The following is a 26892-nucleotide window of genomic DNA, read 5'->3' as shown; positions in this document are numbered from 1 at the left end:
TTAGTTCAGGTACTCACAAACTAGGGAAAGGTTTTTCTTGTTTTTGGCATTCCCAGTAAAGGTGCCACTGAGAATATTTCATACTTTTATAAAGGGTGGCTGATGACGTAAGAATCATTCAAACCCCCTCCCCATCATCAAAAGCGGATCCAAAACCTCCTCTTACTGATGCTGACGCAATACTTGAATGGCCCCAAAAACTTGTTTGCAGTTCACAGAATCTTTGGTAACAGTCATGGAGAGCAGTTGAATATTTTTCCATGGATGTCTAATACAAATACAACGCCACAACAGGCAAAAGGCTAACGAGGTGGCTGATAAAAAGATGCCCATAAAAATATGGATGTCATATATTTAAAAAAAAAGAAAAAAACAGCAACCCAATTAAAAATGCAATTAACACAAATTATAAACAATATCTACACAAGATAAAATATTATACAATGCCCATAAAGAATACCTATGGTTGTCTTATTCTAAGAATGGACAGCTTCTCGATTTACCCCAACATGTTTATCGTATTTCTTTTTAAACGTGTCAATTGTGTTACAATTTACTACCTCCGGGGATAAGCTATTCCATTTAGTAACAACCCTATTAGAGAAAAATTCCCTGCGACACTATAACCTTGCATTGTCCCTCACCAATCGATACTGGTGTCCCCCTTGTAAAAGCAGTCGATTGGCGGTGTACTAAAAGTTCATGGTCCATCCTATCCATCCCATTGAAAATTTTGAATCTAGTCTAATATATTTTCCACTGGGTTCAAGTCAAAAGGAATGGGTGTCTATTCCATAAGAGTTAGCATTTCAGACTGAACATAATGTTCGCAACGAAAAACTGTGTTAACTTTTGCATTGCATTGAATGTCATCTCAATAGTACACTACCATCTCTGAAGCTCTAGTGAAGACATGAAGATGGATGCAGGAGACAATAGCAATTTCTGTCCAGATCATCATACCGTTGCAATGGAGAATTATCAGTTTGCTGCGTAACTTTTGAGTTTGAGTGTAGGAAGAAGTATACAAAGTTTGGGAAAGAACTGAATGAAATGAATTGACCAAAAAAGGCAAGTACTTGGAGGAAGAGGTTTACAAAAAAGGAAAGTAATTTTGAAGAGAAAAAATATGTAGGAAGATGTCTGCTCTCCCAGCTATGGCTTTGAAAAAGATTAAAAGAACGCAATAAATCAACAATAAATAAACGTTTTATTGACAACATGAAAGTATTCACACATTATTTACACGTAATTGCACAATCAAAACATAAAGGATTCGAAACAAAACACGAGACGAGTTTTTCTTCCAAAAAGATTTGTATTACTTCTATAAGATGATTTCAAATTCATTTATGTGTTGTTTTCCAGTATCCATGTAGCAAATGCATTTTACGCACATACAGAAGAGTCTCTATATAACAAACTTCAATCTAACAAAATTTTGACCAGAACAGCCAAATTTGAGTTAATTTACTCTACAGTGAAAAGTTGAAAATTATATCTATCTATATCAAAACAAATTTCCTATAAAACATATTTTTGATGGAACTTTGTTATAAAAAGACTCGCCTGTAGTTTCTATGAGGATCAGGGGAAGGGTTTTGAAAAACATGTTTTGTACGTGCAAACACAACATTTTTGCAAGTTGATTTTTCTTTAGAAATTACATCCAAAACAAGAAAAAAACAAACATGTTTGACTTATTTCGTACAAGCAACTTTCTATCACTAAGATCCTTAAAGCGTACATTGTTTTACATATATTAGCGGCTATTCTCACACAAAAACAATATCTTTCTACACACAAAAACTTTGTGAATGAAAAAAAAAACACCATTGCACAATAACTGACAATAAATAACTTGCAATATAGATGATAAAACATACCACACATGTTTACATCTCTGAAATTATTATTATTTACATGACTTATAAAAACAAAATGAAATGCATTGTTTTGGTTTCTCTTCCGTATATTTGACTAGAATGAAGATCACACAGCATTCCGATGCTGCAAAAGTTTCCAAAGTTTCGGTTTTGGCACCTGGAAATGATAAGTTTTGAGTACAATTATCATTTACTTTTTATAAGAGCTTTTAAAAGATAATTATATAAGCCGATGTGATTTTACAATATTGCAAGATCAACACTGCATATATCTAACATAATACCATCTAGTGATAACCTGAAGTAAATACAGTCAAACCTCTCTTTCTTGAAAACTTTCTCAAAAAAAAAACAACTATATCTTTAAAAATGAAAAAAAATCCTTGCATTTAACTGCACTAAATCAATGTGTTTTCATCTTTCTGTCTCAAAGTAATTTTCGAAAACTCTCTATTTCGAAGGTGAAGTCACAATGAAATTATCTTTCTTCTGTGCAAATCTGACATTTTTCTGGAGGCGAAAGAAACTGATAAGAAAGGATTATTTTTATTACAACCTATTATGTTGATGAATCTTGTGAGTCATAAGCAGATGCTATAACTAACGGAGGAGAGGTGAATACCATCTGGATGACTTGTTTAGCATGGCAAAAAGTCAGCTAACAGAAAATTCAAAATTGCATCAAGAAAGCTGGGTTTGGAAATACAGTGGATTTTTCTTATAACGTTTTGCAAAAAAATTGTCATAAAAAAATGTAAGCGGGCAAATGCTTTAAACGGGAAATATTAATGAGAATCACTTAGAGTTTGGACCACGAAAATAAGTCGTACTAAGCGGAAAAACGTTCTAAATGGGAATGTCATAAGCGTGATCAACTGCAGTCAACTCCATGATGAAGGATCAGATCTTCAGATTCACTTGAATTTCAAAAATTCTCAGAACAATGCTGAAGATGAAATTTCCGAACATTGGGGAATTGGAAAAAAACACCTGAATTAAAAAATTTCATTTTCTGATTTTGTGGAAATGGATAGTGCTCACTACAAATCTTGCGACACCTTAACTTACCAAAGCATACCGAAATTATTGCTGAATGTACGGTGATGAAAATAAAGCAGAAGATGATGCAGAGAAACTAGAAAAAGTGAAAAATGCCAAACATCCTGTAAAAATACTGTGTCATTTTCTGGAGCAAACGGAGAAGATGCAACTCAAAATATTTGCAGTTCTTGCTAGTATAGATCACATTGTGAAGGCTCTCAAGGAGCAAAAAATATAATATATGCATCAATCTATAAGCTAACGGATTAGTTTAAATAAAGTATGTGAATAAAATTTGAATCGAACAAAAAAACATTCAAACATATTTTAGTGTAATTGAACATGATTGTATAACTTAACTAATAATTTCATTAGTATGTAGTATAATATTGTACAGTATTTTAGTTTTTCTCAATTGAAATTTTTGCCATTTTCGGAGTTTGTGTGTTTTTCTTTTCTTAAATAAAAAACTATCTCTAAATTTTTTGGTCTTGTCAGTTTCAAGATGGAGAGGTTTGAATGTATACTGTAATGGCTGAAAATATATAATGATGAATCTCAAAGACATGTTTTATCAACAAATTGTTACAAACCTCTTTAGTAGCGGATACTTGGTTGACATCTAAGATAGGAGCAAGGGAAGGTCTCCCATGGGCACATTGAAAAGGAAGTTTACACGTTGAAAGTGACTGCAGCAATGAGACACAATCAGTATGACTCAAAGTATCACCAAATTTCACTGCCCCTACAAAAACACGAAAGGTATTTTTTGATTCGTTGAGTACATCAGTATTTAGCAAAAAGCAGTGTGAAGGTTTTTTAGTGATTTTATCTTACAAATAAAAAAGCCCAATATTAAAAAGAAATATACATTCTTAGAAATGTTATTCGAAAAAAAATAATTTTGTAGAGTAATTTCACTCGTGTCCAAAATTTTAAGGGCTGATTTTGTAAAAAGGTCTTTTTAATCAGTGAGAAATAACTCAATTAAAAAAATTACACATAAAATTTGAAAGAGTATTTTCACTCTCCACAATGAAATTTAGAGGATTAAAATTGAATTTTGATACCTGAATCTAGATGCATATTGGTGAACACTGATTCTTAGTAACTCATAAAATTATTTCGACAGTTATCAACTGAAAATGTTCTTGGGGCCGAGAGCCATAGTCTGTAAGATTTTATTTTCTCTCAACATCTCTAATGTCAAGAACAAAGGAGTGCTTAACAGACTGAAAAGACATAAGTGCACATTGCACTCATTTGTAGGTCAGCGGTTGAAAAAATTGAACTCTTGTAGCTAAGAAAAGAATCATCGAATGTGTAGTATCCTTGTAACACAATTCAAACACCTGATGATGCCAACCACTAATGTTGGGAAAAATGAACTTGCACCAACGACAGCGTTTTGCCCAGAGAAACCTCTCTTTTAATACATTCTTGGTGGTAAAAATAGTTTATGCTGTTTCACAAAGGATGCTTCTCAGACATATGCACACAATAATTTGGGGTAAATGTAATTTTTAATGGACAATTTAAGAACATAAAATTGAGAAAAAATATAACTGTATACAGAATTCGGCCAAGTCTCTACACAGAGAGCAATCAGGTCTACAACAATTAAAAATTCACTCATAATACAACAGGCAAATAACATGTCAAGCTATTTGCTTCCAAATTTGGAAGGCAGGTGGCAGCAGTTGTTAAACATAACAGGAATTCCTGAGGAACAAACTTTGTGTTAATTACACAGTGCATTCCAACATGTACTAATCCATTAGAAGTTCCTAGAAGAATATTTACAAAGTTCATGTGTGGTTTAGTAGTAGAATTCAATTGATACAAGAGGCAAAAAAACTGGGTTTCCAGTAGAATCTGCTTCATCATTTCTCTGACTCTTCCGGCCCAAAACTCCAGAAGAAATATTATTCGAAATCTTAACCTTCCAAACATCTTTCGAGTTTCTTTTCTTCATAAAATTTTTCCCTTGACTTTTATTGAGCATTTTCTTATTCCCTGATTTTTGCTTAATGTTTTACATTTCTAGGTCACTAGGAACCCGAAAAAGTCTATTTTGAGGCATCATACCTCAAAATACAACTTTCAGTCATATGAAAACACTGCAGCGCTTCTTCCAGAAATTATGTTAACAGAAAGAAACCGACAAAATCAATACAAAAAAAATAACAATAAATAAGCAAATAAAATTGAACATGGTATAATTACCTTTACAAGCTTTGTAGTTTAATATACTCTGCAGAGTTTTTGGCAAAACAGTAGATGTAGTAAACGATCTTGTTTCCTCCAATGATACCAACCACTCTTTTACGATATTCTAGAAATGAGGTATTATTAATTGTATTATTTGTTTTAAAAAAATAGACATTTTCACTTTCATATCAAAACTACCAACTAAAATCTAGTTATTTTTTTACATAAAAAATATTAAATAAATAAGTAAAAATATATATTTCAACACTAACTTCAACTGTAATGGATGTGCTTGAGGTATTTTTCTTCTTCTCATTCATAACTCTTTCGATGATACAAGTCGGAACAGAATAAAATTTGAACACATCTATAAAACCTTGCTTTGGGCACATTTTCATTCCAATCTGCATCAAACGACTACCATAGGCTCTGAGCAGTCTCGCTTCGTTAGATTTAAACTCTATCTCGAGTGGAGCATCCAATTCAGATGATTTCATTTTCGACTCACCATCTCCCAATGCATTCACTTCCATGATATCTGAAGGAGGCAAAAAAATTTAAAAACATCTTACATACATTCCAATACAAACTTTTGAATAACAAAAAAAATATAGTGAAATCTCCATATAATACTCTGCACACACCAAGAAAAAATATCACTGTATAGGAATTAACATTATATATTCAGAAGCAGCATCATTATTGGAGACACCAAATTTATGTTGTGGTTTTGTATCTCTCTCTCTTAATATGATGCTGTTAATACAACTATAAAATAAATACACTTATGAGGATTTATTCATTGCATAAGAATAATAAATACAATGGTTACAACAGGCAAAATACCTAACAAGCAGGGCCGTCTTAACAGCATCAAGGGACGTCTTAACAACATCAAGGGCCCCTGGGCCAAAAGGTTTTTCTGAGGCCCTACCAGATAAATTCTAGAAAATTTTAACTAGATCTGATTTTCGTGAGGTCCCCGGACCATGCATTAAGACGGCACAGCTAATGAGGCGCCCACAAAAATAAAAGTTAACTATAATTAATAAATTAAATTCAGTTTGGTGACTCAATCTGAAAAGGCATTTACTGCACTAAACTTTTGTGTCACACAGAATGTGGCCATAGCAGAAATTTCTTCACCACTCTCAGAGAGGGAGCAGGAGATGTTTCAAAGAGAGAGAGAGAAAAAAAGCCTTGTGATAAGTTTGAAACCATAATGAAGTTGATTTTGAGTGAAATACAGTCGGCTCCACTTAATCAGATATTCAGATTCCAGCACACAGTATCCGATTAAGTGGGGCATCTGATTATGCCAAAAACAATTGAATTGACATTTTACACTTCAATGCAAATGTTTTGACAGTATTAATCATAGCATTTTGCTTGACAAACTCTATACATATGGTACATTAGAGGAAATACATATAATCTTTTCAGCTATTACTTTACTAATAGAACTGAAATAGTCAAATGTGGGAAAAGTGTTAGTAGTCCAATGATAACAAAAAAGGGCATTCCTCAGGGAACAATTTTGGGACCTCTAATTTTCGCAATATTCATCAATGACTTTTGTAACCTCAATTTAAATGGCAAAATAATCACATTTGCCAATGTATACAGTACTTTTATATTCATCAACAGACCGCCACTAACACAATTAATCATAATTTAATTCGAGTTCGTGAATGATTTTTGGCAAATGACCTTCAAATTAACATATATCTAAAACAAAATATATGAATTTCTCTCTGCAGGATGATTCAGATTCTAAGTGCCACCTCATTTTCCATAACTCTAACTGCCTTCCCAACTCACACTACCTGGTCACAATTAGTGCAAGCATCCACCATCAAATATCTCTAGAATAAGGGCTTGAGAAAAAGAGGTGAAATCAAAGTCAAGACAACAGAATTCCTGTTTACCTTACAACCCCCCACCTTGCCGTGGACTCTTCCTTCGTCCCATTCGCAGTGGAAATTTCCATTGAGTGACAGGTTCCTTGCAAAAGTTTATTATTGCACTCACGATCTGTTAAAGTCTGGTTCATTTCATTTAGAACTAAGGTGAAAATAAGATGTATGGGAAGCGAAAAAGGATTATCCTTTTGTTAGGGTGGGGGGAAAAGCAAAGATATTGAAGAGGCTTAAAAATGGCGAAGCAGGAATAAAATTAGCATTGAAGTATGGTGTAGAAAAGTCTACGATATCAGAAATGAAAAAGGATGGAGATTCCATTATAAATTTTGTAACAGCACTTGAAAGTGAGCAAGGAAGCTTAGAACGAAAATCTATGAAAAGATCTTTCAATGATAAAGTTGATAAAGGTTTTGTACATGTGGTTTTTACAAAAACGCTCATCTGGTCAACCAATTTCTGAAAATCACCCAGGTCTATCACATAATGAAGCCTTTGAATGTTTGGAAACAGCTATGAAATGGCTGGAATGACAGGATAATGCTGATTCTATTCAACTAATGTATTTAAGAGGAATTCGTGATATGGCAGAATTGAAAAGAATGTCTTCTTCGTAGAAAAAAACCAATCGAAAACTTTTTTGCTTAAATTTTAATTCCTGCAGTTCAGAAAATAATAGAAAAAAAAATTTTAAATCATAAAAAAAGTAAAAAAAAATAAATAAATAAAAGATGAAAAGGACAAAAAAATGTTAAAAAGATGAAAAAAATTTTTTAAACACACCTGCACTAACAGCTGCCAGTTCTAAGCCTGGATAAAGTGTGAAGGAAAATTGTGCACACACAATATTTTTTTCAATCTACCTATCCACTACTAAATTTGATAAAAACATACATTTTCTGTATTAAAAAACTGTTATGCATAAAAAATATATATTTCAATAGTTGTATTAGTATAGTGAGGAACATCACTTAAGTTACCTGTCCAATTATCCGAACTAGGGCCAGTCCCAACAGGTTCAGATAATCAGCGCTCTACTCTATTTGCATATTTTACCTAATTTTTGCCAAATACTCTACAATTTCCTTGACTTTCCAGGTTGTTAGAAACCCTTCAGAGATACAAGAAAATAATAACTACAGAAAACTTCGAAATGTTTTGTCTATAAAATTCAAACTGTAGATGTACATAACCATTGGAATAGTTTGCAGAGAAAACTGTAATTTTTATACCAGGGATTTTGATTAACTGAGGACACACAGACAACCAGATATAAATATGTGTTAGTTTATATAAAGAAGTGAGTAAATATAAGCCTAGGTAAGAGCTTTAACAACTGAATTGCCCATATTATTTTTTATTATGCATTGAAGTGTACGAATCCGCAAGTTATCAAAGCTGTGATGACTTTTATACTGGAGGGGAGCCGAGAAGTTGCCTTCTATTCCTCACATTAGTAGAAATTCAGAGCCACCCCTGTACAGCCTGAACAAACTAGTGTTTACACAAAATAATAACATTACTGATCAAATTCAATGCACATCAAATTAGTTATATTGACCTTTATAAAGTTGCTCAAGCCTCACTCTTTCATGTACAGCATGCTGATCAAACAAAACGAGTAGATTTTTACCTAGAATGATAGAGAAAATACAAATACACTATATGTATATACATTTATTTCACATCGAGATTAGAACCCTATGGAATTCAGGAACATAATTTATGGAAATAATCATGAAAGTGTTATGATGATTTAAAAAGATGACACAGATAAATGAATGATGATGTTATCAATGAACTATTTTCAGTACATCCAGTGCTTAGTCTGTTTTTATTGGTCTGTAAAAACAAAAACCTGTCTGAAATCTTTCTCACTCATGTTCATCATTACTATGGCTTACTTTCATGATTCATTTCAGTTAAAATATCACACCTCTTGGTATTACACATACAACCGAAGACATCTTTGCTCGAATAAAACTTGAATTAATCAATTTCAAACCCAATCATGATTTGAATACAACCAAATAAATTATGTATAGATGCGATAAAAATGGAATATTTAACCTGATAATCATGGGGCGAGATGGGGGGGGGGGCATGGGGGTCATTGCCCCCCTCCCAGCATCAAAGGTGGAGTACACTGATCTAATGTATACGTGCATATATGAATTGACATCATCATCATCATCGTGCCCCCCAGCAATAATGGCTGTGCCCCCTCCCCAGACTTTAAAGTCTATCTCCACCTATGCTGATAATATCAGAAAAATACAGCATTTTGGGTGTACTCCATCAAGGATCGTACCTGGTCATATTGCAATCCGAAAAGCAAGCTGTCAAACATACTATGGAGACACTGATTTGTCTTTCCTTTCAAGTATTAAGCCAACAGATTTTTAGCCATTTCTGACTCCCCTTCTCAGCAAAATTTAACAAGCTCTGCCCCTCACCTCCTGCAACACATTGGGATCAGAAGGGTATCATCTGTCCTCCCCTCAAGACGATGTATTTATTTTTAAAAGAAAAATATTTTTACGAAAAAATTGAAATATCAAAAGAAAATACCTTCATATTTTATAATCAATTTTTATCAATTTCAATGCTATTTGAAGGCTAATAACTCAAAATTTATTTTTTTCTTCTGCTCCCAAAGGTCAACTTTGCATACACCCCTGATTTTGATTGTCCTTCAAGAATACATGTTATGAGTCTGACCAGATTCAAACAGCTTGGCACATATATGAAGCTACTGTGTGTATTATAAGGAAAGTTAGTGTCTATGTAAGCAGTGCCTTTTTAATGCATGGGTCCACCCGGGCTCGGCCCAGGGGCCTCAGAAAAATGAAAAGTAGTTGAATTTTTCGAGAATCTGCCACGTAAGGCTTCAGAAAAATCACTTGGTTCGGGGGCCCATGATGCTCTTCAGACGGCCCTGTCTGTAAGTGGTAGTGTCAGTGTCTTGGTTAGTGCTATCTCACTAGAGGACTGGGGTTTGATTCCCAGTTGAGACCAGAAAACTTTCCTATCCAAGTTTATCTGGGCATTAATATCAAGAAAGTGTCTTATTAACTGAGAAAAATCATCTTTTTACAGAGATGCCAATGAAGCGCTATAGTGCATCAAATACCCGGAATTTTTTGGAAAGGAAAAAATTGTTAAAAAATTTGGTTCACTCGTCCTCTGGGATGCATTTTTTCCTAGTTCCAAGAGGAATGAAAAAGAAAAAAACCTTCCCTCCTTTTTTTTCTTTTTACCATCTATCATGAACACGCGACCTTGAAAAAGTGGTTTTACTACTTTGTATACTGTACTGTATTGTATTGATATTCACGCAGGTTGTTGAAGAATAAGATGACAGATATCTAGTAGTTTCCCTGAATGAGGGGCCGTGTACAGAGAAGTTTCAAATTTCGGATTTTTTATTCCTCTGCAGATTTTCTTCCCTCTAGTTACATACCAGAAATTACGGTGTTTTCTCGGCTATCTGCCGGCATTTAAAGACAGCGTCTATGTCATAAATTCACCTTGTTCCTACAAAATTGCAAATTAGTATTTTTTGAAAAATCGTAAAGGATTGAAATGCCCATTCAAATTGTAAAACATTTTACGAGACCATTCAGAAAAAAAAGAATCTGTAAGAACTCTACCTTGAATATCCACAGTTTTGTCATCTAGATGCTATGTGGTAGTCACCGTTTCGCATCGTGAAAATCATGAGTGTGTACTTAGAATTGGCTTTTGGAGGGGCAGAAGGATTTCTTCCACAGAAATTGTGTCACTAACACTCAAAAAGAATTTTAAATTAACAAGATAGTATAAGAATATTTTTTTTTCCAATATTTTAATTTTCTACAAATTTTTTATAATTTTTTTTTTGGGGGGAGTTCATGCCCCCCCCCCTCCCTCCCAGATTTTGCCCTTGGTAAAAATCCGGGTTTGGAACCCGCGATTGCACAGTGGTAATCGGCTAAAAATATGATTTTCTAAGATTTTTTAATTTTGAGTTGGCTATTCCTTTGAAAAAAGGCTCTGGTTGTCAGGATGATCACACAAACCGACAACACAAATATGTGTACATTAAATTTCAAATCCACACATTACTAATTTTGAGGATAGATGCAGGGCTCAACTTGGGGGGGGGGGAGCAGGCGAGTCTCTGGTGCCCCAGGCACTGGACTGGAATTTGGGGGCGCCAAATTCACTCTTTATAACTGCTTCTTCTCTACATTACACAGGGTGTCAAAATGCATGCTTGCCCCATTTGAATAAGGATCTAGTTGCAGCCCTAGATAGATGGCACCACCTACTGAACACAAAACATGCCAAATACTGGACACACACACACAAGCACATTGTTAAGTTTCACCAACACAAATCTGACATACATAGCTCCCATATTCACTTGTGAAAATATGTGGCAATTAAAAGGCAACAGATCAGAGTGGTGGACCATCAGAGAGAGAGCATGAAATCATTCTACCAGGAAATCTCTTCGTAAGGATCTATATAAATAGGGAATCAGAAGATAAGTGTCTGAGAGAGAGGGAGAGAGAATCTGACACTTGCTTTAAATTTAATTAGAAGATATTATTGATAGACCTAAGATTTTTTTTTTAACGAAACGGAAAATCAATCAGAACGGAATTTATAGATTGATTTATTAGTAAATATATAAATGTGTGCCTCTAACTTTTAATTACAGTGGATCTTGCTTATAAAGTTTTTCAAAAAACCGTCATAAAAACGTTGCAAGCAGTTGCATTACTTAGTAAGACTTATTTTCGTGGTTCCAACTCTAAGTGGGAAAATGTTCTAAATGGGAATGTTATATTAGGATTGAGAGACCGTATATTTGTTTAAAATTTGTTAGATGTTCTAAATTCCATGTCTAATTCTCAGTGTTAATGGGCTTCTTTGCAAGCTTTTCCCACTAGTTGACTATGAGTAAATGATTCTTTGGATAGAACATGTTTTTAGAAATGAATTATTTGATTCACAGAGATACCTCTTTCTCCACACAGAACATGGCCCGCCGCTCTGTCTCAATGAAGAGATATAAGCAGGTGATCAAAGAAATGGTAGGTATATTTGTTTAAAATTTGTTAGATGTTCTAAATTCCATGTCTAATTCTCAGTGTTAATGGGCTTCTTTGCAAGCTTTTCCCACTAGTTGACTATGAGTAAATGATTCTTTGGATAGAACATGTTTTTAGAAATGAATTATTTGATTCACAGAGATACCTCTTTCTCCACACAGAACATGGCCCGCCGCTCTGTCTCAATGAAGAGATATAAGCAGGTGATCAAAGATCTGGGGTATGCTGAAAAAAATTCATGTATATACCAGTGAATTATGGGAGGGAGAGACCATACTTTTTCTTCAAGATTAATTTTTTTGTGAGGAACCCACTTTCACTCAAAAAGGACCCAGATTTTTCAGAAAACCTGGGACCCAGGTAAATTAGAGTACAGCGCCATCTCTGCTTTACACTGAAGTTTCACTGAAGAAAAAAAAAATAAATACCCCATAATATTTCAATGAAAACACAAATAGAAAAACTTCAAGAGCAAAATCATGAAATGATAAAACTAAAAAAATACCTCGACATGTTTCATTGACATCTCGAACTAAACAAGCAATAAACTTCCGATCAACTTGTCCTATCACCTGATAAAAATAACAGAAAAAGATTAGATACTCTAAAAATACTCTAAAATTAAAAATCAGAGCTTTTTACAATACAAACTAAAAATTAACTTTAATATTTGCAAAAAAAAAAAAAATTAAATTCACCTGCAGAGTTTGAAATGCTTCTTTGGAAAACCTGTGCCTGTTTAAGATATTATATATTGATTTCTGATATTGAGTTGGTGCCATATTGTTAGCGGTATCAAGCTGAAAGTAGAAGCATGAAAATAATATCACATTGTTTTGTTTTGCATTGAAAAGGTGATGGGAAATCATTTGACATAAAAATGCAGCAATACTTTGAAGTGATGAAAAACATTAAAATAACCACATTATCATAGCTTCTGCATGAAAGGGAACTTACTTCAAATATGGCTTTATTAAACATGGGGTTCTCCCATCTACTGAATAAGTCTTCTACTACATGACCTGCAAATAAAAATTTTAGAGAATTAGATCTCATGTTTGATAATACAGCAAAGGCACAATATTTTACGAATTTATTAGTAATTACGATTCAACTAAAGTCAATTCACAATAAGTCGAACTCTGATAACTCAAATATTTGCTTAAGAGTTGAAGTTTTCACAGAACCCAAGAACTTTTTCCATATTTTAGTGTTAAAATTTTCCTTTTACTCGAAGTTTTCTTTCTTTAAGTCAAAGTTTCTGGGAATGTAGAAATTTAATTAGTAACTTTTAGCAATGAAATTTAGCACTTAGCCACAGCATTAAGCATTTAAAAACAGAATGTAGCATTTAGCAATAGAACTTAGCATAAAACAATTTAATTTGGCATTACCAATAGAATTTAGCAGATTAATTTAACAGATTAATTTAACAGATTCATTTGTCTGCTTGCAAAAAGTGAATAACTTTTCCCAAAAGAAGGGCAAATAAGAGAGATACAGTCAAAAATCAATGCATTTTTTGACAGAAAATAGCCTTGTATACATACACTTTATTTGCAATTTTTCATTTACACGAGCATGTATGCATCCGTTTTCATAATAAAGTAGGTATGTATAGATCATTTCTAAATATTCTCATTCAGTAATTGAATATGATTGAATTAGAATAACTTATCATTTCAAATTTTTTCATCTCCAGTAGTTCAACAGGTTTTAGCAATACAATATTAGTTGCTAGCGAATTTTGACAAATCTTTCTTTTTCCCACTCTAAAATCTGAATTTTCGATAAGTCTAAATATAACTTGACATTTTTCATTGGCCGCTGCACACTCGACTTATCGAGATTTGACTGTATATTTGTAAGAGGAAAAATTCAATATAATATGCCTGAACAAATTGGAACTATAAACAGGTAATTGAAGGAATAAATATTTTATGCTGCCACATTTATAAAAAATATCGCTCATTATATTCTTTTACTTTCTGCTTCACCGAGAGGAGAATTCCATTTCACTCTCGTGTCCTCATTACTGTTGACACTTGTGCTGCCATGAAGACTATCTCTAAGATACATAAGCTCTTTATGATTTGATGAGTTTGTTACAGACTTTGTAGCTTTCATTCGAGTCAGTGAAGATCCCACGAAAGCTTCTGCATCATGAGTTAGAAAGAAATGAGAAGAAGGACGACTGCCTGTTTGAAAACATTGATGTGAAAGAAATGAGTGAAATAAGAAATGAAGGCAGAAAACTTAAAATGTATTCACTGAAAAATAAGTTATACCAAAGAACAAACATAATGGAAACACTATCATTTTTTTACTTCTGGTGAAACTAGTGAAGCAGTAGTTAACCCTAGAATGCTAACTAAAATAAAAACTGATAAAAACTGCATGTTAACTTCCTATACATTCACATTTCTCAGAAGTAAAGTTAGTATTCAAGCAGAAGCAGATTTTAGTCGGCTAAGGCACCAAGCACAAGGGAAAATATTGGGCCCCCCCTTAAATTAGAAAAAAGTGTAAAGTTTAGGTTTTTCGAGGCCCGGTGTATCCGTCGTTTAATCTGCCTCTGTATTCAAGGGTAAATATCAATTCATTGTCTGCAACTGAGTTGTAGCTTGTCATGAAAACTTAAAGTACAGATGTATTAATATAGTATAAATGTAGAAATAAAACATTAAAAAAAATACAACAGCGCACACCACTTAATGTGATCACATCAGGACTCTGGCTTTCTGATAACAATAACCAATTGATAACTGTATGTGAAAAAAATTCCTGTTATGAGTATATGATCATGTGTCCCGTTTGGTCAAACAGGACATATGGGAACAAGACAATACACTGGTTTTTTTTTTTTTTTTTCAAATAACTGGTTTGAAAATTTTCAATTATACATTTTTTCCCTTCCATTTCGCTTTAAAATGTGACCCCCCCCCCCTCTTTCAAAGTCAAAATCCTTTCCTTTTTTCTAAAATTCAGAACTTGTAAGGAGTTAGAATAAAACTGTATAATGTGTGCATCACGAATATGATACTGTTTATAGTTTACAAAATACCTACCTTCATTGGTAAACGTTAGATCTGCAAAGGAACCTTTTTGCCCATAACCTGAGGATTCTGGAGGAAAGTAAGATGAATTTCCAGTCACTTTATCAAAAAAGTAAGTTTTTTGGTTCACTGGATCTATCCTGGAGTGCCATCTGGTTTCTTGAACTGGAGTTTCCCGAGGTAATTTTGTTTCTTCAGAATGTGCTTCCTTGTGACTTTTACAAGCCTTTCCTGGGCTGACTATAGGAAGCTCCTGATTGACTGGATATTTTTCAGATGAAATGAGTGATTGAATGTTCTGACACGCTGACATCATACTATCAAGAGTGCTAACAACAGCACTTTCGAGAAGCATATTCTCTATCATTGCAGGGTCCGCTGGATAAGTGGGTCGTTCTTGATTGACACCATTCACTTGTACTTCATTCTGACTAGAATCAGTTGCTTGCATAGATTGAGGCCAGCTTACAGCACTCTTACAAGGATAACGAGGTATGAGAACTCCATCGGTAAAACTGAAATTACTCCAAGAAAGTTCGGATAACCTTAATTTCTTGGAACTTTCTGAACCTGATGCTGGTGATGTCTTCTCATTAGACAGAGAAATTCGCTGAGTTGTAACAATACTTGTCCCAATGGATTCAGGGATTTTAGATTTCAGCTGAATAACACTCTGGCGGGAATTCGAAAGATCATCAATGTTTTGTGTTGGTTCAACACTACTTGCTGAATTATCTTGATTGGTTGAAATAATTGGTAATAAATGCTTTGATAAATCAGCTTGCGATTCTACAGGTTTGATTGCAGATGAGTGATTCTGAATATTTACATCAGCTTCATCAGATTTCGTGAATAGTTCCCTTGAATGATCAGTCTTTTTGTCTGCTGCACCATGTTCGCCACTGTCCTTCAAGCAAGTAGATATTGAAGATGAGGGCCGACTTTCATTATTGGGCTTAAGCATGTTCTGATATACAGAGTCCTTATCACTTAATAAATGTTCTGCCGATGATTCTGTGATCAAAATTGTTTCGGGTACACTAACAGGATCTGAAAGAGAAGTTTTGTTTTGAGTTTCAGTTGATGATAATTCGGAGCAATCGCCAGCATTATTAACCATAACACTCTGTTTGTCTGAACTGGGAAAATCTTCAATAACTTGATGTGTTGAGTCATTAGCAGATACCTGACAAACCTGGCTTGAATCCACGTTACATGTTTCAGTAGCAGTACTCACAGTTCGTTTTTCTGTTTGGGTATTGTCACGAGACTTATCATCATGATTTGAAAATGTCCTGAACTCTGAGAAATGAGACATACGGGCTGATTGTAATTTTTCTTTTAGAGTCAAATTTCGCCTTGAAAATTTGCTTCGCTTGGAGTTTGATTTGCTAACAAATGATGAAAGGGTTACCAATTCAAATTTGGTATTACAAGATTGATTACCCTCATTAACTTCAATTCTTTGCTTTTGGTTTTCAACTTGCTCAATTGGATCAGAATGTTTTGCAGAATCGGCTTTCTCGATAACATTGCCACTCTCTGTTGAATTTTGAAAGGTTCCAGCTTGAGATTCTTGATAATAACTCCGACCGGAATCTTTATAGATAATTTCCTCAATGATCGAATGCAGAACTTCTTTTTCCATTGCCTTTTCCCCATGTTTTGAATTTTTATCCAACAACATCATCTCATGAACTTGGTACGAACTTCTTTCTGCATTCTTCATTTCAACATTCAAACCTGAATTGCAAGCTTCTTTACTTTGAGGCACAGTGAAATGGAATCTCTGTGATGTTTCTGAGGTAGTACACAGACTCCTATCAGAATGTGAAACAACTTGTTCAGATTCTAAATTTTGTATCGGTTTGATTATTTTGTTGGTTATTATATCCGAAATATTGTGGCAGTTCATGAGTTTTGATTTTTTCTTATGATCTAGGTTCTTATTGATCTTGAACTGTTTACTATCCTCTGACTCTATTCTAGATCTCAAAGTCATCTTAGGCTTTTTGAACTGATATCTTTCTTTCAGTGATGAAAGAGCTGCTTTGTTTTTGCAGGATTCGACAATCTCTTCAGCTATACTCTTATGGTGGGATAACAGCATAACTGGATTCGGATTAGGAAAAACACTCCTGTTAGGAAGACTTCTGTCATACGACATGTCAGCAGCTATTTTTGCCAAAAAAGCAGTACATTCAGATAATGTTTTGCCAGCTTGTTCTTCGATGCTCTCAGATGTAGAAGCAAGAACATTTAGACTGACATTTTCATGTGTGGTATTTTTTCTGGTAGCTAATGTCTCTTCTTTTTCTACGGTTTGGTCATTTGTGCCTATATCATGATTTTCAGTTTGAACAAAGAGACTAGTTGGATCATTGCATATTTTCTTAACTGGGCTGTGCTTATTGGCAATGACATTGCTCCTTTTAGCTGGAATGGACACCAAAGCTCTCTTTGCATCCTGAACCTGTATGTTCTCAGCCATGTTTGCTGGGAAGGCTTTCCCAATATCTGATATATTTTGAAACCGCTGAGAACTTTCGGCATCTTTTTGAGGCTCAACAGCTGAGAGCAGTCCACAGTCTCTAAGGAAATGATTCACTGCTTCTTCTATGAACTGCAGTACTTTGTCTTCATCTGCAAATATCACAGATGTTTTTCTTGGTTCGAACATCATGTCACAAGCACTATAAGGACATGAGAAGTCGAGAATAAAAACCGGATACATCGTTTGATTTTTACTTGGGCTCCCTCCACTGCTAGTATAATGTTTCTCCTTCATCGCAGCTTTCTGTCTTGATAAGACCACTTTGTGAAGAATAGAACATACTACTTTATGAACTTTGCACTTGTTGATAAATCGCTTATTGACATATAAAAACTGGAACTCTTTATTTGAATGCCCTTCTATACTGATGAATCCATGGAGCTTATAGTTATCATTGCTGAAATGTGCCTCTTTCATGGAAAGTGTTTTCTCCCGGCCATATAAGTAGGAAAATGATGTAACCATTGTTGAACATTTCTTGGTTTCCAGGCATATTTCACCAGTGGCATCATTCCTCAGTGAAACAGAGACTTGAGGATGAGCGACAGCTATCCGTTCTAATGATTTCCTACAGTCTTCAAGGTCAAGGGATTCTGATATGCACTGCTTTCTCACTGGCAAGTTGTACATGAAGTCTTGAATGGTCACAGTTGTTCCTCTACTACAGCGAGTTTTCCTGCATTTCTCAACCCCTGAACTCTGGCCACCAGTGAATATTCTACTGTAAGATTCTTTAAAAGAAGCATAGCGAGATTCTACCATCATAACAGACGAGATATTTTTAAGACTAGCAAGAGCTTCGCCTCGGAAACCATGGCTACTCAAATGGTTCAAATCTTCCAAGGAATGGCATTTGCTAGTTGCATATCTAGATACGATTCAAAAAAAAAAATCAATTGAAAAATCTTTTTATAAATTTATAAAAACATGAAATGGAAATGTAAACTATGGGGAATATCTCACAAGATCAGCATATAATCAAATGGAAGTTTCTACCTCTCTCCAATTTTCTCCATTTGTTCTCTAGGAATGCCATCGCCATTGTCTATGACCTGGATCTTGTAAAAAGGAAGATTTAGTCGAACTGCAATGCAATTTGCACCAGAATCGATGGAATTTAAGACCAATTCTTCAACGCAGTGTGCAACTGTAGTTATAGAGACCCCAGAGCGAAGTTTTGTGACGACTTCAAGAGGAAGTTGCGCTATTTCCATATTCCCACTTATTTATTGCAAATCATAGTTGCTTGAGTGAGCTGAAAGAGGAAAAGATAAATTATATTGAACAAAACATTATTTTAGAACTTTAATGTTTTTGAAGAAATCCTGTGTAATGTGGTAAATGCCTGTACAATGATATTATTTTCTGGTTCAGTCATACTTTGCAAGCATGTGATGTTATATATTGATGTTAACATATTCAGATGCAGATTTATGATTTTGTTGCATGTGGGTTATAAGACTTTTGCCACCCTTCTCCTATTCTAGTCTAATTTTCTTAACCACTCATTACACAAATATGTCGTGCTAGGCTATCACCTGCTCATCCTCCGCCCCTGTAAATATGTCTCTGTCTCCAAGTCACTCTTTTTGCCATTCACATGCTTGCACACTTTCTTGGTCAACCTTTCTTGGCCATTCACTCCTGTCCCCCCCTTGCTTACTATGTCACTCTTTGGGTAACTCCTATGTTTACACACTCTAAACATCATTCTTTTAGCCACTCCCATGCTCTCTAGGCCATTCTTTTGATTGATCACATGCTTGCACAGTTTTGGTCCTAAACTTGCTTGGTCGCTGTTTTGGCTGTTCACTGACCTGGTCCCTTGCTGTCTACGTCACTCTCTTGGTCACTTACATGTTCACAAATTCTATAGGTTACTCATTTGGCCACTCACTGATATAGTCCCTCACTCTCTTGCAGAGACAGATTTACGGTTTTACCGAATGTGGGGAAAAAAATATTTGCTGCCTTTCTCTCATTCTTCTATTTTTCTTACCTACTCATTGCTAAAAAATTTTCGCCTCTCCAAACTTGCCACCCTAGGCTAAAGCCCGTTAAGCCCATCTGTAAATATGGCACTAAATATATTCCATCTATAACATAGGTGCTGGCATCTAGGGAGTGAGGTTATTTGAGCCCCCTGCTCCCCAATAATTACTGAAGAAGCAATGCAATGCAATCCTCCCTCTTCTGTGTACACGCTTTAGTCCTGTATATATGGGATGACCAGCAACTTCAGCCCCCCCCCCTGCAATGTCTCCTTCATGTCAGAGCCTCCGATCTGTAACAATAAATCGTGTGTAATAATACCACTCTACATTCCTCAGAGCATCGTTTTTAAGAGTTTCAATGTATATCAACAAATATTTATGCAGCTGCCATAGTTAACCTTTGTTCCCTTAGGATAAGTCCAGCGGCAGAGTTCTGGCATCTATTCGGCTAACCTTCAAACATTTCAATGTTTTAATACAACAAGGAAGAGAAAAGATTAAAAACAAAATAATTGCGCTTTGAACTATTTTCTATTTTTGTATATATACTTGTATCACAGAAACACAATGAGCGTACAGTTGATACAGATTTCTTAACCTGCGCTATTTATTCACAACACCTTAAAATAAATATTGAAAATAATTGAATTTTTTAATGTTTTCAATAAACATATTTTGACCGCTTCCTGTAAGTCTATTAGCAATCAGCATGCATTTGCTATAATCTTCTGTAAGTGCTAAGCACAACAAATCTGCACCATTTTATGATTTATAATGCGCTAACGCAAATTAGATGGGGTGGTCCAGGGTTGACAGAAGTCCTGTGTATCTTATATGCAGTTGAGAGGGGGGGGGGGCTGAGTTGTGTATTCATGAATTATTGGGTAAATCTACTCTATCACCAGAAATATTGGGAGAAGCCGCAATTACTCCCAGATATTATGATGCCAAGGTGTGATATATGTTAAATACATCACATTAAAATGTACTGTCCAGTTTACCTTCATAAATCAGTTAACTTTGGCATTTATTTCACTGATTTGGCACTATCCTAAGGCATTTCAGCTTCAATTATCCTGTTGTGAACCTCATATTGAAAAAATGCTCTATCAGTCATTTAATAAGATTGAATATCATCAAACCTAGAATCCAACCTCAAAAAATCAAACTTAAAAATTACACATTGCCATTTTCACTTCAAGATATGGAAGACAGATGGCAGCACTAGCATAATACAAACCAAATAGAACTCTGATAGCATATATACATTAAGGTAGTGATTCTCAAACTTTCTAATAGTGCCTCCCTTGCCTTAGTCATTGTTTATCCACGGTTCCCCAGAATAGTCTTAAAAAAAACTCTGCTTCATGGCATTGAATAGACACAGATCATGATATGGACAGAGATACCTCAGACAAACATTTGTGACACTCCTAAGAGTTACCATGAAGCATTCCTCCATGTACCAATTTGTTAAAAATTCCCCCCTGAGAAATGATTTGCAAGTGTGGTAGCATTAGATGGGTTTTGTTAGATCCCCCAATCCGCTTACCATACCAGGTATCCCAGTTAAAGAGTATTGCCACAGAGAGAAACAGGCCTACGACAGTACCAATATTCAGTCATTACAATTCACTCATAATTTCAAAAACTGATGGTGGCACTAAAGAAATTCACACACTTTACAAGATATGCCACAAACTGTTAGGCACACACGCATACTTTCGGCACAACTCATTCAGTAGTAAATTGCCCGTGCGACAGGTCAAAGTTATGCTCTTTTCGAATGAATGCAATACGAGGTACGCATATGCCTTATATGAATCCCCAGTATAAGAATAAACCCACCAACTACAGCCAACACATGGTTTTTGATCAATGCCCCCATGCTAAGACTTTTAAACGGTTCCTTAAATTTGTTTTTTAGTAGATGCATAGAGCAATGATTAAAAAGTACATAATTCTCGGGAATCTAGGCTAGACATCCATCACATCCCTCGTGGGGTGGCGACACTAAACAGCGACACAAAACCTGTTTAAGTATCATGGCACGAGGTGACCTGTTTGCCAGCGCGAATCCAATCCATTCAATCATTAGCACTAGCATCTAGAAACATATAAGCATTTCGAATCCGATAATGACAGTGTTGTTTTGCAATGTTTCGTTTCATTTGGCTAGGCGAAGTAAAACAATTTGATTGTTAGCTGAGAGATGCACCTTAATATTCATCGAAGATTTCATCCCGTCGCGTTAAGTTCTAGTCGCCCACAGCAAGCATTTCAGCTTCGCGATTGATCAACGCCATACCTGAAAAAACGCAAATTATCTATCGGAGAATCTTAAAAGTGGGCCATCGATAGCGAAACTGGTCCATTCATTCAACGGATTCGCGATATAAAACACTCCAAACGCTTAAAATACGAAAGATGTCAACCAACATACGGACGTCCCAAACATCAACAAATAACTACAGACGGCTGTGACTTCTCAGTTATCGTTTTCATTTGATCAAAAGAGATCTCTTGCATCACGTGACCATTACTCTCCTTTCGGAATATTGTTTACCATACGTTATCCTGACGAATGCGGGACTTTTAGTGTGGATGATCAAGCAGCACCGTCTTAAGAGCATCATGGCCACCCCCCCCCCCCCCAGGCCAAGTGATTTTTCTGAAGCCTCACATGGCGAATTCTCGAAAATTTGAACAGGTTCTCATTTTTGTGGAGCCCCTCTTCTCTTTGGGCCCCACGGGCAGTGCCAGGGTGGGCCATGCGTTAGGACGCCACTACGATCAAAGACGTAAAAATGCGTCCAAACATCAGTGGAATAAATTAAAACAAGTCTATCTATTTTATTTCCTCTCTCTTGATCACCACGAAACTTTGTTGCAACCCTATGAAAAGAAAGTAGTTCTTGTCATATCCGTGATGAGGAGGTAAAAAGCTTCTACTCCAAGGTTAAATGAGTTCCTCATGGGCGGAGATACGGGGGCCAGGGGGGGGGGGACATTGCCCCTCCTCCTAAGCGTCAAAAGTGAAGCTGACTGATCTAATGTATATATGCATTGTGGAGTTTAGGTGACGCGAAATAAGGGGGAAAAAATTAAGGACAGTTATAAAAAAAACTTTGTTAAAAATCGAGAAGATTAAATCATTAAATATGGGTTTCTTCATTTTTGGCAGAAAAAATCGTTAAATCGAAGAAATCGTTATATCGGGGGTCTGACTGCACCAAGAAATATATGACATCGGTAGCTAATGCCAAAAAAGTTGACAGTTCTTATTAAGTTTTCGTTGGTGTCTTCTTAACAAATCTTATTAGATTGCTAATCTTGCTAAAAGTTCGCCAATAAGCTGAAAATAGAAGGTCACAGTGAATTGAAACGAAAATTTTTGGGAGAAAAAAGGAACGCTGAGAATGAAAAATATATACAGCATTGGAAAACAGCCTGTCCCGTAAATTTTATTTATCAGCAATAACAAATTAGCTCAAACTTTGATTGTAAAGGCAAACCTGCAACTAAGTACCCATTCAGCCCAGACAAGTATGTATTTTATCAATTCTGTAATGTTGAATGAATGGTTAAAGCAGTGATTCCCCTTTGCTGCTGTGTGGGCATCGTGCTGGACGCTCATTGTGAGGATCCTGGTCCGGACCTCGATGACAGCACCAGCAAGAACACAAAACAAGACCACTGCTGACGACATAAATACGTTAGGGTCACGCATGTATTCCTTACACACAACAGAACACTGCGTTCCAGCATGTAGCGATTCGTTAGACATTCTGCACAGAAATGTGTACGAGAGGCATGTGCGGTCAAGTAGAAGCAGTGGTTCTCCAACCTATTTTTTTTACGTGCCCTACTACACTTAAGCACCTTTCTAGAACCCTTTTAAATGTAATCTGCAAAAAAATTTGCAGTTTTTAAAATAACACATTTTTTCCACAATTGACGATGGTTTAAAATTCTTTTTTCTTTTTAAACGTAAGGGGCCGTACAAGTATTACGTAAGCAAATTTTTAGCCATTTTTGACCCCCCCCCCGCCCCCTGGTCGGCAAAAGAATTTTCAGCATATGTGCATATTTTTGAAGATTTATTTTAAGCTGACTCAATTTCTTTTACAATTTTTCTAATAAATATTGTTCATAATATTTTCATAACATCGGCTTTTTTCCCCGCAGGTGAAATTTAGTGAATTAATACGTATTTATAAAGTGTTTTACGAATATTAACCGTTTTAATGAAAGGCTATTCCTAGAGATATGTCAAAGTGTTAATTTTTTTGTTAGAAATAGTGTAGAAATTCTTTTGTGACTGTTATTTTATATTGAGCAGCTGCAACAAACTGAAAATTGCAAAATGCCTGAATAAAAAACATGTAGAAATTATTTGCATATGCGGGTGTATATATATATATGAGGGGATATTTTTTTTAAATGAAATACATATGCACTACACTAAAAAAAAAAAATTGCATTTTAAAAACACACCTGCTTTTCTTTTGCATGGTGATTTGATCACGGTCATTTTCCGCACAATTTGGCTAATTAGACCGGGACCTACAATTTATTGCCTATTCCGAACGGCAGGGTTGTTTTTTATACTCATCGAGAGGTTGGTGCGCTAACCCCTCAATGGGGGACTCCCTGCGGTAGCAATTTTTTCTGCGGTCATGGTGATTTTTTTAATGCATATTTTCTCATTTTTTGTACATGTTTCGGAATTTTTGACTTCCAAGATTTCTAGTGTATATGCTGGGGTGTTTAGTGCATATTTTGGGATTTTCAGTGCATATTTTGGCATTATAAGTGCACATTTTGTATTTCAAGTGCACATTTTGTATTTCAAGTGCACATTTTGTATTTCAAGTGCACATTTTGTATTTTAAGTGCACATTTTGTATTTTAAGTGTTTAATTTTGCATTTTTAAGTGCATATCAGCATATTTTTAGAGTATATTTTGCCACTTTTTTTAGTGCATAAAATCCGGGCTGTAGTTATTTTTATGCACAATAAGTGTTCATTTTTTGTGATGCCCTCATTCCTGTCGGGGCCCCAGGACACTGTTCCGGTTGCCCAGCCTATTTACGGGCCTGCACTGCACCGGGTTTGTGACTTTATACTCAATTTTATGATTCTATATCAAATTTACAATTTTACACTCAGATTACGATTTTATATTTATTCAGTTTATAGAGTATTAGAGTTCATTGAGCTTCCCTCTTGTAAATGTTCTATGTAGGGCACTCTCAACATCATGGGTGTCCCTACAAAGTTTTGTTATGGCACCTCGTATTGAGCTTGAAGCCCACTCCCGATAAACACAGTACCGGATCTCAACATGTAGCTCCTTCCTCACCCCTCCCCCCTGGAAACTATAACTATAGCTATAACTATAACTATAGCTTATAGGTAATTAGCGCTCGGGTGCAGAAATTGACCATGGTGCGACAAAATTGATCAATAAATGACCTTGACCATCTCGATGGTTCTCCCTTTTTTTCAACTGCGACGCCCTTAGAATATCCCTGGCCACAGTTTGATTTAATTGGTCGATGCACCGAGAAAAACAACAACCAAAATCCAATCTAAAATGTCCGAGTATCGCAATGGAGCCACAGCAGGAAAAATGTTCATTCAATTAGAATTTCATTTTCAAGCCTGCATGCGGACCTTTGAAGACCGGACACACCCCGCTTCCCATCTTTTTTATTATGAACATTGTCTCCTCAGATGAAGGCAACAAAAAATAAGATATATATTGATGCATACCATACTGCCTGCGGGCCAACTGCACCACCTTCTTGGACCCCCTGCTGGTCCGCGGCCATAGATTGAGCTGGTATATACTACTAATACTACTACTTAACCATAAATGCATCTCGTACACATTCCTCTACGGAATTTCTAACGAATTGGTACGTGCCGGAATGTGCGTGTGCGTGTTTTGAATCTAACATGAAGTTTGTTTCTGTGTAATACTTCTTATGTATAGTGCGGCCATCAATTTTTCTAACCATGAGTCAAGTGTAATGATTGAATAATCGTACCGTTGTAGGCCTGCTGCTCTCTGTGGCGTGACTTTTTAACGGCTCGCATTCGCAGCAGGAAGTTGGGAACCACAGAAAACCAACTCCAGCCGACCACCACTGGGTCGACACGGCTGGTATATATTACAATATTCATTCATTTTCATTCATTCATTTCATTCAAGCCATGAAATATTCATTCATTTCATTCAAGCCATAAATATTCATTCATTTCATTTCATTCAAGCCATAAATATTCATTCATTTCATTCAAGCCATAAATATTCATTCATTTCATTCAAGCCATAAATATTCATCCATTTTCATTCATTTCATTTCATTCAAGCCATAAAATATTCATTCATTTTCATTCATTCATTTCATTCAAGCCATGAAATATTCATTCATTTCATTCAAGCCATAAATATTCATTCATCTCATTCAAGCCATAAATATTCATTCATTTTCATTCATTCATTTCATTCAAGCCATAAATATTCATTCATCTCATTCAAGCCATAAATATTCATTCATTTTCATTCATTCATTTCATTCAAGCCATGAAATATTCATTCATTTCATTCAAGCCATAAATATTCATTCATCTCATTCAAGCCATAAATATTCATTCATTTTCATTCATTCATTTCATTCAAGCCATAAAATATTCATTCATTTTCATTCATTCATTTCATTCAAGCCATAAAATATTCATTCATTTTCATTCATTCATTTCATTCAAGCCATAAAATATTCGTTCATTTTCATTCATTCATTTCATTGAAGCCATAAAATATTCATTCATTTTCATTCATTCATTTCATTCAAGCCATGAAATATTCATTCATTTCATTCAAGCCATAAATATTCATTCATCTCATTCAAGCCATAAATATTCATTCATTTTCATTCATTCATTTCATTCAAGCCATAAAATATTCATTCATTTTCATTCATTCATTTCATTCAAGCCATAAAATATTCATTCATTTTCATTCATTCATTTCATTCAAGCCATAAAATATTCATTCATTTTCATTCATTCATTTCATTCAAGCCATAAAATATTCATTCATTTTCATTCATTCATTTC

The 26892-nt window shown here is 35.1% G+C and overlaps 1 protein-coding gene across 3 annotated transcripts; it reads right to left on the bottom strand.

Annotated features, from left to right (window-relative positions):
* Positions 1–1191: 1191 nt before the first annotated feature.
* On the bottom strand, positions 1192–22234 carry LOC149081780 (DNA mismatch repair protein Mlh3-like). Of its 3 annotated transcripts, none has more exons than XM_089235544.1 (12): positions 22072–22234; positions 18766–19024; positions 15228–18637; positions 14145–14357; positions 13117–13181; positions 12858–12959; positions 12665–12731; positions 8619–8690; positions 5411–5676; positions 5154–5262; positions 3521–3672; positions 1192–2043 (listed from the first exon to the last, which is right to left on the bottom strand). In XM_089235544.1, exons 2-12 carry the CDS (start codon positions 18981–18983, stop codon positions 1993–1995), a joined length of 4725 nt encoding a protein of 1574 aa, XP_089091670.1. In that variant the 5' UTR covers positions 18984–19024; positions 22072–22234; the 3' UTR covers positions 1192–1992. The 3 variants fall into 3 exon arrangements, with proteins under 3 accessions (XP_089091670.1, XP_089091669.1, XP_089091671.1); XM_089235543.1 differs by having other exon boundaries at positions 21982–22231; XM_089235545.1 differs by lacking the exons at positions 14145–14357; positions 22072–22234 and adding an exon at positions 21982–22071 and having other exon boundaries at positions 1896–2043.
* Positions 22235–26892: the final 4658 nt, after the last annotated feature.

The sequence above is a fragment of the Pholcus phalangioides genome, unplaced genomic scaffold (genome assembly GCF_987345545.1).
Source record: "Pholcus phalangioides strain wild (caught in Gottingen) unplaced genomic scaffold, Ppha-v1.0 ptg000009l_1, whole genome shotgun sequence".
Classification (NCBI taxonomy): domain Eukaryota; kingdom Metazoa; phylum Arthropoda; class Arachnida; order Araneae; family Pholcidae; genus Pholcus; species Pholcus phalangioides.
This window is presented reverse-complemented; position numbering and strand designations above follow the sequence as displayed.